The sequence below is a fragment of the Diadema antillarum genome, unplaced genomic scaffold, assembly GCF_040938485.1.
Source record: "Diadema antillarum isolate AM-2024a unplaced genomic scaffold, OU_Dant_1.0 scf00000072, whole genome shotgun sequence".
Classification (NCBI taxonomy): Eukaryota; Metazoa; Echinodermata; class Echinoidea; order Diadematoida; family Diadematidae; genus Diadema; species Diadema antillarum.
In genome coordinates, this window is record NW_027270961.1 from 1918272 (window position 1) to 1931021 (window position 12750).

At 37.1% G+C, this 12750-nt stretch overlaps 1 protein-coding gene across 1 annotated transcript in view; it reads right to left on the reverse strand.

The window, feature by feature from the left end:
- LOC139717221 (PX domain-containing protein kinase-like protein) overlaps positions 1–12750 on the reverse strand; it is a 48012-nt gene that overhangs the window by 24181 nt on the left and 11081 nt on the right. Inside the window, exons 3-6 of the mRNA XM_071628724.1 lie at positions 8722–8956; positions 5739–5890; positions 4798–4977; positions 3804–3905 (exon numbers count right to left, since the gene is read on the reverse strand). Of these exons, the coding sequence (XP_071484825.1) occupies positions 3804–3905; positions 4798–4977; positions 5739–5890; positions 8722–8956 (669 nt within the window). The remainder of the gene's footprint in view (positions 1–3803; positions 3906–4797; positions 4978–5738; positions 5891–8721; positions 8957–12750) is intronic.

The window sequence follows — 12750 nt, forward strand, 5'->3', positions numbered from 1 at the left end:
GCATTTTAACAAGCGCTCATTCTCTGGCGTGCGCACAAATAGGACAATGGCATGCGCAGGTAAAGAGAGCCAGAGATAAAGTAAAGTTACAACAAAAGCTTGATCATTATGCCTTCTTACCGGTTTTGACGTACATTTGGTGCGGTAGGGGATTCGCAAAGCTATCCATCATGGATTCTTAGACTTCTAATACTTTTCTCAGGATTCGCGCCATCCCAAGCAATAAATATTTTTGAAACACCCAAAGGTACTGATAATGAATTCTTATTGGTGAAGATAGTGAAATCATACAAAAAACTGTTTGATATTTTGAAAGATATTTTTTAAATGAATAGTGCTTAAAACAAACTGCCGACGGTGCCGGTAACCTTTCTGTTCATGTGTTTGTGTTTTCCTCTATGTGCATAATTATGCTACGCGTATGTACTTGCAATGTTACTGTTACCAAATTTTGCATTGTGGAATGAGTTTACATTTTGTCAAAATGCTATCTTTTGCCTTTCTGTACATAAAATTGTTTTTATTTTTTGTATATCTTTTTGATTTTGAACTCCCATATCACAATACTGAGTTAATGAATTATCTCACTATCTTACATAAGTTAAAGCGAAAGTTACAACGGAGTTAAAACACCTTCCATCCTGTTTTATCTCAGAAGCATAAATTTGCACGGGGCATGACTTACAACAGAAGATAAAACAGTTTTCAGAATACCGTGTACTCTAATGGGTGTTCAGGTTTGCGCCCACTGTTACGTGCGTGCGCATACCCTAAGACAATGGTATGCGCAGGCAAAGAGTGCGCAAGATAAAACACAAGTTACAACAGAAGTTACAACAGAGATAAAACGGTGTTCAGAATACCGATTTGTTACAACAGACTTACAACAGAGATAAAACAGTCTCAGAATACCACCCCTGCTGTATCAAATAAGATCACCCTTCCTTTGACATGCTGAAGTGGCTTCATTTTGGAGATAAGACAGCTGAGATTAAAACAGGACATCACTTCACTGATTATCTGACAATTAATCAAAAAGTGATTTCAACAAAATTTGACCACCAAGGATTCTTCCCTCCAATAGCGACATGTACATTAGAGACCTATGACTACACCTTAGCATTTCTGCTCCCTATAGCTGCACATAATTATTTTTTCCCCTTCATTATCATTTTGATTAGACTTCATACCATGTTTTAGGCTTTGTTTGTTTGTTTGTTGTTTGTTTATAATGGTATAGCATCCACTAAAGCATCACAGCTGCTTTCTCTAGTCTTTTTCCATGACTATAATGGCATACATGCAAAGAATGTCGGAATGCAAAAGCATTTTCTTGAAATCAATTTTCCTAACATTCTACAATTCAAATGGATGTACATTTGTAGTTTACTCAAAACCTTATTCTGATGTCCTAAAATTGAGGCTCATAATATACAAGCCCCTTTATTCTAAATAAACAAAATGATGTGTAGTGACTAGCAGAACATCAAGGTTGGTATCTTTAAAAAGTACCTATGGGACTTATGTCCAAATTTGCTCCCTTTGGGCTCATCTCTGCATGTCTCTAGGGAAAAGGGAAATTGCCTTTACCCAGGCAGACTTCCTGGACACCATATCACACCTGATTTTTTTTTCCCCTCCTTTTGGACAGGAAACTTACTTAGTGTGCTTGCACCTTCAAGAATAAAACTGAAATAAAAATTTGATTGTAAGCTTCATATTGAGATTCATTTCAACCAAATGCAGGGGGACAGGAAATGCGTCAGATCAATAATGGGTGCACCAATGAATAATGACCTACTATTCCCAGCACAAAACCAGGGCAATGGGTATGTTAAAGTCTCCTGAAATAAAGTGTATCAGAAATATTTGTCCCCATCCAAAACCCACTCAAGCTGATATACAAATGTTCACACTATAAAAAGGACACAAAATAATGGAGTACTTTGGTCAAGAGTCGCATGTACACAAAGCATCATTACAAATATTGATTTAACACATTTGCCCTTGCTCTCAAAGTTTTTACTGATACATGTTTGAGTCTGTGTATGCATGTACATACTGTGTACATTCATTCCTGTTAAATGTCTTCTTGGACAGCCACCAAAGTCCAAATTTATTTACATATTCTCTGTTTCATTCTTCACTAAATTTATTCTCTTCCACTCTGCGGCTGTGTTTTTTCTTGTTGCAGACCTTTTGATACGCCAATGAAACAGGAAAGCCTTCTAAGTCACATTTTGGCTGACTCAGTTCAAGATAGAGGTCATGTTTTGGTTCAGCACTGAGACATCAAAATATTACCCCACCAGAGCACACTTATTTCCATTCATCCCACATAATATGCCCCATATATGTGTAATATAAGTATCCCATATTTTTCACAATACAGTGCCCCAAGGTATTGCTAACAGCGCCTAGAGCCAAGTTGTGTATGCTAAGGGTACATAGGGCTCTAAAGGACAAGTTCACTTTAACATAATATATACATGTGAATTGAGTGAATGCAACACCATTAGTAGCACACATCAATGGAAGTCTTAGGAAAATTAAACAATCTGTTCAAACGTTACAAATCTTTTGAAGTTTCAGAGCTGCCATCTCTGGCTGAGAAGACTATTACAGTTTGTGATGTCACATGCGTAGAATGATGAAAGAAAATATGAAGGAAATTCAATATATGTTTACTTTTCTTGCATAATAAAAGAGAATTTGAATTGCTTATTTCAGAAGGCTGGGGGAATAGTATTACCCTTAACATATGTCAGTAACAAGTCGAGGCAATGTGCACTTTTCAAAAAAAAAAAATGACATTTTGTGGAATTCTCTTTATATTGTTCTATGCATGTGACATCACAAATTGTGGTAGTCTTCTTATCCAGCAGTGTCTGCATATAAACTTGAAGATGTATAACTTTAGAACAGATAGTCTGATTTTCCTCAAACTTTCACTGATGTGTTCTAATGATATTGCTGCATTCACTCAAACCACCATGTATATTAGGTGAAAGTGTCCTTTAAAGTAATGCTGCTTCACACATACACACACACACATAAAGGTACCCTGATACAAAAAAGCCTCTATCTAACCCTGAGCACCCATGTTCCTCACCCATGGCCAATGAATGGGGGTGGGGTATACATTGGATCAGTCAATAATCTCTGTAGAATTAACCAATTGAATAGAAGCCATTTTTAGGACTGAGTAATGTCCGAGGAACGGGTGATTACACTTGTTGGAAAGGCTGTGCATTGGGAAAGTTTGGGGGTTTTTTTCTTCTTCCTTATCACCAACCATCATCAAAAATGCAAATTGACATACTCATGATAAATCTATGGACCACAAGAAAAAAATGCAACTCTTTGATCAGAATACAAGATAAGGTATATTTGCTACTGGCTTAAAACAAATCTAAACTTCCATGCAATAGACATGCTTTCTTTTATAAACCCTTGCCTTTTGAGTGCAACAATTCTTACTGATGGCTATGCGTCTTTTTACCTCTCTAGAAAGGGATGCTGGGTAGTTTGAGCTAATTTAAAAAAAAAAAAAAAAAATCACTTTTTTTTTTTACTTCATAAATAATTTCAAAGAGTCTTTTTTAAAAGGGAAAGAAAGCATTGACAGGAATGACATTGGCATATTATCATATTAGCTCACCACAGTTACAAATATTTATAACATCAACTGAAAGACACAATAAAACAAAACAAACTTGATGAATTATGATTCCTATATAAGCATGAGTAGGAGCAAACTTGTTTTTTTTTTTTCATTTATTCCAATTTTATCACAAACTCACCTCAAGAATCATTCTGCCAAAGGTCTTGATGTTCATCATGTTGAAAGCTGTGTATGATTTCGGACTGCAGTACTTCTTTAGATAGTGTGTCTTTGGTTTTGCCTTCATGGGGAAGGAAGATGAAAAAACAACAACAATGCAACATCACAGAATCGTCACCACGTAGTAGAAAGAAGATGATACATACTTCATACAAAACTTCCTTATAAATGTGACAGATATTTTCAATCGATGATATTTCTTATCTTATTGAAAGAAGGCATTTATGAAAGATGATACCTAAACAAACTCCAGAAAGGAGAAACAAATACACCAGTTTCAGTTTCAAATATACAGTGTATCTTCATTCTATGCTTTGAAATTTCACAAGGACCAACCCAAAGCTCGCTAAGCCTGCCTAAGCAACTTTGCACACGCAAAAAAGAGACCTACATTAGACAAGAAGTAACACTCAGACAAAGCAAGCAGAATATCATAAAGCGTTAAAGCTGTAAAATACTTGAACGTAATACCTTTACAGAACTGGCTCATTCAATGCATCTATGGCAGACTCACCGACAATAAAATTACGACAAATTAGCAATATCACACAAACTCTTACACTGTAACACAAATTTCAGCAAGTTGCAACATAACCCCAAATACAATGTTACCAGTTTCTTCACATGAATGCCATCTACACATCATGTTTCAGCTCACACACCTGTGTTCAACACCCAGCAGTAATATCTCATATCTTCATACACTGTGTGTATTCATTGCTAAACTTACATCACACTCCCTTGATAACAAAAGCAACATGTGGTGATGTACACTTAACACTACATTCTACACCACTGGTGTCTACACTACTGTACACATTGAAGACTCTCTCAGTCTCTTTGCCATGGCATTTATAGACTGTTGGCATGTAACACTGTGGTTGCTTGACACTTTCATTGTAACACACATGTTGACAGGCACTCAACACTGCATCCAACACCATTGGCGTTACCTTACAAATGAAGTCCTTCAAGGTCCCTGTGCCGTGGAATGTTCGAATGGCCAGTCCACCCGAGTCGCTGGCCGAGACGTAGGTGACCGGGTAGATGAATGGGTGTTGGATGGTGGGCAGGAGCTTCAGAATGGCCATTAAGTCTTTGTATTCCATGAACTTGTCAGGACCATAGTAACTCTATTAAGAGTGTGTGTAAAGCAGGTTGGTTGCCCATAAAAAGAATCATTATGAAAAGTCAAGACAGTTCGTTACTACTGAAGTTCTGGCTTTGTGATTTATCATTATATAAAGTATGAATTGGAGACTCAAGGTATTAAAAAAAAAAAAATGGTTCATGATGACAGACCATGCAGTATTTCCCAACTAGACCTTTACAAGTATGACATTTTAAGCACTTGAAGTTTTAAAAAAAATATAATAAGATTTTAGTCATTAACATCATTTCTTTTAATTTATCAGTAAAGCTGATTTATATTTGTTGTTTATTGACTGCTAATCTTTAAAAAATGAGTATTTACTGCTCAATTCTCTGCAAATAAAGCAATATAAAAGAGCCAGAAAGAAAGAACATACAACAATCAATGCATATACACAGCTTCATTAATTCATTCCACTAAAACCTACTAATCACAACATCAACACCAGAAAATTCTGACTGTTTCAAACCGTCTATGATATGCATGAAGCTTATTTCCACAGGCATAGAATTACACATCACATATAAGACCACGACTACGGGCTGATCAAACAATTCTCACTGCAATAAAAATTCTTTTCTGTGGTATAAGACGAGCAATGTCCAAAGTCTTGTTTGAAAGAAAATATATGACCTTACAATAAAGTTCGCGACAGAAATAATCATCTAAGAGAACAAACACTGCCAGGAATTAAGAAGTTATTCCCGACATTTTCTTATAAATGATGCCGTTTGTGCTCACCCATGCCAAGGCCTGCCTGACCTTTGGTTGACCTTTGGGTCTGACCAAGAAGTAGGTCTTCCTCAACCTCCATCCAATGTCTCGGAGAGGTTCCACCACATCCCAATGAGGTTCGGAGCGGAAAAACATGGACACATTCTGCAGGGCTTCCTCTGGGGGTGACGAGGGGAAGAGGGGAAAGGGAGAAGAGGTTACCATAAAAGCTGTTATCTTAGCATTAGAATTTTTACAAATGAAAAGGTCACTAACATGTTTGTAAGATGTTGTTTTAGCTTTGTCTTTTTACTTCCAACCATTATAAATGCCTTTATGCCTGTCTGTTTGTGATATTTTCATGTGTAAAATTCGCAGCCAACTGTGATTTGCGAAATTCACAAAAATGTAACGCTTGAAAAACAGCTTTTACAGTTCAAACTGAGTAGTAGACAGAAAAGACATAGGCAGCTAAAAAAGAGTGATGCTGTACTCTAAAGTCTTGTCTTTTCTCATTCATGGTGGATTACTGAAGGTATTCAGGATCACCTTCACAAAAGTTCACTCATTCATTCATTTATATGGCACAACGTACCAGGCGGATACCATTTGCTGACTATAGTCACCTGGGACAAACCACAAGGAGTTGACATCATTTGTCCATTTTTCGGTGTGTGTACATGATGGACCACTCTACCACGTTCACATCCTGGTCTTTATGATGAATGAATGAAGTAGGATCTTTTGTGAGCCAGACCTTCCTCACACACAGGACCTCTATTTAATGTTCTATCTGAGGACACAGTGTTTTTGCCTCTTACTACAAAGGGGACAGCATGATTACTAAAAACACTGCTCAGCTAGGCTTGCTGGGACTCAAATTCTAGCCATTTAATTGCAAGGCAGGCCAACTACAGACTGATCCACCTCCTCACGAACAACATTTACTGGCAGTCCACATAGAGTGTAATAACGACATTGATTGTGTTTGTGTTTAAAAAAAATGCAAAAAAAAAAAAACACTAACCAATATCCACCAATTTGAATGAACATGCAAGCATCAGTTCACATACGACATAATTGCATGTTCATGAAGTGGTGTGTTCGGTTCAGCACATAATGGATGAATTAATTTCATTATGGCTGCCAGAATGACACATGGAATCCACACATCAAACAAATACAGCCAAAGCTGGTGCATAAATTGTTCTCATTCAAAGCAGTCTGCAAGGCCTGTACCGCTGAGTGAGAGAGTGAGCAAAGGTAGTTGTATTTCAAAGCAGCAAGCAAAGTGGTCCTCATAACAAAGCTCCAAAATGCTGGCTTTTGTGTATGATCCCCTGAAAATCCTTTGGCAACTATCATGTCCTGGTACCAAATCATCAAAGTATAAAGTCATATCACTGAAGGAAATTCTGCAAAATTGACTGGATATCTATTTTGGCACATTTTCTGCTTTCTGGTTTACCTGGCCTTCAGTTAAAGGCTAACTTGACATCACTCAAACATGCATATATTGTATAAGTGGAAATTTTCGCGCATTTCGCGCAACCTGAAACTAGCGTGAAAATAAGAGCACGCAAATATTTTGCTTGCCATACTGTATGTTCCAACAGTTGATGTCTTGATTCCGCGGAATTAAAAACACACGAAACTCTTCTCACCCCGCCAGGCGCGACAAATTAGTCGTGCGAAAATATCCACTTTTACAGTCCTGCAGAACTCCGACAACATCATTTCACAAACTGGTTCACATCATTTTTAGCATCAAGAAGACAAGACATTTCTGTCAAATCTATCCTAAAAATAGACACATTCATGCTCAAACACAGACATATAAACATGCATAGAAATATAAAAGCATGCAACATTTTCTGCTAGTTGGCAAAAAAAAAAAAGAATAAGAGAAGTATACCACAAATGTCATTGCTACTTCAAAACTGTAGTTAGAAATATCATAGCTAGCACGGCAGTGACACAACATTTGCTCCTGCGACAATTGCTCCAGTCTTATTTTCTATAGATTCGTAAGATTTGCAATATTTTATTGACTCTATCGACCCCTCTCGGGGTATGAGAGTACAAACATATTTACAACATATGAATACAAAAATCTAAGTGATAATGTACATGTACACGTACACGTGAAAATAACAGATATAAATAAACATGTTTACAAATCAAGGCGTAGGGTTGGGTTAGGGTTTTGATAAGGTTTTAGGTTTAGTTTGACGTGAAGATTAGGATTAGGGTTAGGGTTATGTTTTGTGGGTAGAATTTATGTTTGGCTTAGCGTGCAGATATTTCATGGGAGCAATTGTCGCAGGAGCAAATGTCCTGGAACTGGCATGGCAACAAAGTATGAGTCGTCATTAAACCAGGGCAGTATAACTCTGGGAATATCACACATCATGCAGAGGCTTAAAGGACAAGTTCACCTTCATAAACATAAGGATTGAGAAAATGCAACAATATTAGTAGAACACATCAGTGAAAGTTTGAGGAAAATTGGACAATCGATGCAAAAGTTACGAATTTTTTTAATTTTTGTGTTGGAACCGCTGGATGAGGAGACTACTACAGCTTGTGAGTCATATGCGTACAACAGTATAAAGAAAATATAAAAGAAAATTCAACATATTTTCACTTTTTTCGCATAATAAAAGAGCAATTGACTTGCCTCTTTCTAAAGGCAGGGGGAATAATATTACCCATAACATTTATCGGTAACGAGTCAGGGGAATGTGTACTTTTTTAAAAAAATGGAATTTTGTGAAATTCTCTTTATATTTTCCTTATATTGTTGTACGCATGTGACATCTAAGTTATTCATACACTGCAGTAGTCTTCTCATCCAGCGGGTACTGCACAAAAACTTCAAAAATTCATAACTTTTGAACAGATTGTCTGATTTTCATCAAACTTTCACTGATGTGTTCTACTAATATTGCTACATTCTCTCAATCCTTTTGTTTATGAAGGTGAACTTGTCCTTTAAAGAGAGTCTTACCAACAGAGTTAGCTGGATAGTGTGTCGGATCGAGAAATCTCTTGACGACATAGCAAGACGAAAGGATATGATGGCTTAGGAGACGGTTGAGATAGGCCTGTAGAGCCTGCTGTCTCTCTGCAATGAACTCCCGCTCCATGTTGCCGAAGACTCGCTTTGGAGGGAGGAGGAGCTCCATCCCGCAGATCTTCAAGGATTCGTGGAGGCTGACGAAGTCACTGAACCTTCTGTTGATCTGTGTCAAGACATAATGGCATGTGACATGAAACAATGCCTGCTGTAATTAACAATGTGACTCTAGCAATCCAAAATAATGTGAGACATATCACGGCATAGATTATAGTATTACAAAAACACATTTTTGTTTTCAGGGGTTTTATTCTTACTCCACCATGCATAGGCATTGATTTTCATTGCAGGGTTTAAAGTAAATAATTTCCCAGCAATCCAAATGTTTCATTAGCTGATGGAGGGATTGATGCAAACTCTTTCATCCTCCCCCTCCCCCTCCCCCTCCCCCCCCCCCCCCCCCATCCCTTCATTGTATAAAAGTGATCACAATGCCTTTTGAAATGTGGTGTAGCCATGCTCTATCAATGAAACTACAAGTTGAACTGGGAATTAGGTCTGGGATGTCAGAGAGGATGAACGTTTCATTTGATAAAGTCAACAATCAATACCCTGCTATGTAATCTACTTTCATCATTCTCTATGTGTCATTCAAATGTTTAACTTGCACATGCACTTTTACTTGTCATAAACTGGTTGCAGCTGTACGAAATCCGATACTGAAAGATTGTCAAAATTGATGATTTGTCAATTCACCGCAACCAAAGATACAGTAATTGTATAAAACTGAAGAATCTCTTTTTATAGTAACAGCCAATAAGGCACGAGAGCGTGTTCCTATTCTACTGATTCTACACACACACCTAGGGTGCCTTAGGCATCACATTTAAATCACCCAGTACTGCATACATGACAACAGTGTGTATGATACTGGCATGTTGATGCCATTCTCTGAACCAATCAGTCATCTCAAATTAGCCTGACATAGTCTCATTGGAAATTAATTTTCCTAACTGCTGTCAATAGTCATCTTGGAAACTAGATCAGAACTATTTGTGCAATAATAGCTTATGGCAGCCACACATCAATGGTGTTGTGATACCATTCAGCTTTTCTGAGGTTGATTTCAATGTAGCCCTATGTATATGAATGTTTAGACACACAGGGAAACAATGAATTCCACTGGCAGACAGTCTGCTGTAGACTGCTGCCACAAAAGTGCCAGGCCATTTTTAACTTTGGTCTGTCACTTCAACTGCATTTCCACACGTGTGTTTGCCTTTTCAGTCCATGCATGCAGTATGCAGGAGTTTTGAATCATATTCACATGACTACCACACCTAGCCACAAAAAAAAAAAGAACTTTATATTACAGGTCAATGATCTAATTATCTGATAAGATGCTGGTGAAAATTCTTTCAAAGTTTAAAGGGGCAAAGGTCATGGTTTACTGTAAAAGTTTTTCTTTTCCCTTTAACTGTTTAAGGAATGACTCACAAAATGTCTGACTCAAGTTCATCAAATTAGCGAGCACATTGTCATGGTTGAAGGCAATTTGTTGATAAGATCTGTAGATATGGAGCAACTCTGACTGGGCTATGTGAGTAAAGAACAGTGAGCAGTACCATCTTTTGAGATCACGACACTTGTAAGCACACATGCATATTATTACCTCCTGCAAACTATTTACGGGTGACTTTCAAGCCTGTGTAGATTAAGTATTATTAAAGTCTGTAAATATTACCAAGGCAAAAGTGTAGATGAAAAAGTAGATATTAGAGGTATTGATATTTTGTAAGTTTCAACAGATCACAATCTATGTGACATTACTTGAGTTTGTTGAAAATCAAACAAGACTAGAAATGTCGCTATTAAAGGCAACTAGTATGCCTCCGCCATAATGCATGATTCTCCTAATACAAATGTAGGTCTATAATGGACAATGTGTGATTACATTTTCACAAAATTGGCAAAATATTAAAATGACAAGTTGGTCACAAATGTGTTGAATGTTCACCTTCCTTAACCTAGGTTTAATTGGATGAATAGGAGACCATGTATTTGGGGATTTAAGGCTTTAACTTAACTTTGCCCATTCATAAGTTTATGCATTGAGTAATTTTCAAGGTACCGGTATGGAGAAAAAGTGCAATTTCTGTATTGAAAGTACATTGTTACCATTTTCATCTGGCATTTGACCCTAAAATTCATACGATAATCACTGTCAGGCAGAACATGCATAAATATGTAGAAAGTTTCAAGATAACTTGAGCCACTTCATAGATATGGAGGAAAAAGTTAGTTCAGTACTTTCCCTTGATCTTTAACCTTTTGACCTTTGAGGCAAAAAAAAAGAAGAAAAAAAGAATGTTTCAAGAGATTCTCTATTAGGTTTATTAAATGCAATCACCAAGTGTAAAAAAAAAATCCTGCTGGCATTGCATAAATATGAGGGAAATAGTAAAATGTTGAAGTAATGCCCTTGACCTTTGACCCCTGACCTTTGACCCCATGAACCCTAAATTCTCTAGATAATCACTGCCAGTCAGTACATGTATCATATATATACTATGATCCATGAATATACCTTGAACAATTTCTAAGTTACGGAGAAAAAAGTAAAGTTTTAATATTTTTACTTGACCTTTTGACCTTTGACCTCATGACCTCAAACTTTCACCAGAGAATCTTAATTTGGTAATACATGTATACACTAAGTTTCAAGAAAATATCTTCAGGCATTTCATAGATATGGTGGAAATAGTGAAATTTTACGTATTTGACCTTGACCTTTTGACCTTGAGCATGTGCACTCAAAAGTTGATAGGCACAACTTCACCCCCTAATACACATACATGCCAAGTTTCATTAGGATACCTCAAAAGGTTTTTGTAGTTACCCTGTCCACAAAATTCATTACGGACGGATGGAAGGACAGACGGACAACCCGAAAACGTAATGCCTCTGGCACCACTTCGTGGCGGAGGCATAAAAACAAACTAAAGGCCAGCTTACAAGGATAAGGTTAACAGAAGGGTACGTCCACAGTAAAAAAGGTACTTTTCAGGGATGTTGAGTAATAACATGTTTCCAATGTGCATTACCCCCAATACAAAACAATCTTCCAGAACAATTTAATGAGAGAGAACTTTGCTCCAAAACTGTTTCAAACAAGCAATCTATAAGAACTTTGCCATAAAGAGGCATAAAAACAAACTAAAGGCCAGCTTACAAGGATAAGGTTAACAGAAGGGTACGTCCACAGTAAAAAAGGTACTTTTCAGGGATGTTGAGTAATAACATGTTTCCAATGTGCATTACCCCCAATACAAAACAATCTTCCAGAACGATTTAATGAGAGAGAACTTTGCTCCAAAACTGTTTCAAACAAGCAATCTATAAGAACTTTGCCATAAAGAGGCATAAAAACAAACTAAAGGCCAGCTTACAAGGATAAGGTTAACAGAAGGGTACGTCCACAGTAAAAAAGGTACTTTTCAGGGATGTTGAGTAATAACATGTTTCCAATGTGCATTACCCCCAATACAAAACAATCTTTCAGAACGATTTAATGAGAGATAACTTTGCTCCAAAACTGTTTCAAACAAGCAATCCTTAAGAACTTTGCCACTGAAATAAAAATTTGGGGAACATATGCTGGGCAGAACATGAATCAATCAAACAGATCAAACTGTTGCTTTTTGGTCTGTGTCCATGTTACAAACAGTTGTACCTTTCCCCACAATATTTAGAAGTGGTATAAAGCAGTGTTCACTGGAATTTGGGGCTGTTATCTTTTCTAAACAATATCAGGCTATTCAGTTGAAAAACAACAAATTTTAAATGAACATTTATCATTTGACCTTCATATATTAGCATATACATAGATGTCTGTCTAGAGAAACATGGAATGTAGGCCCTACAGATTGTACACTCCCCCCCCCCCCCCCCCCCCCCCCC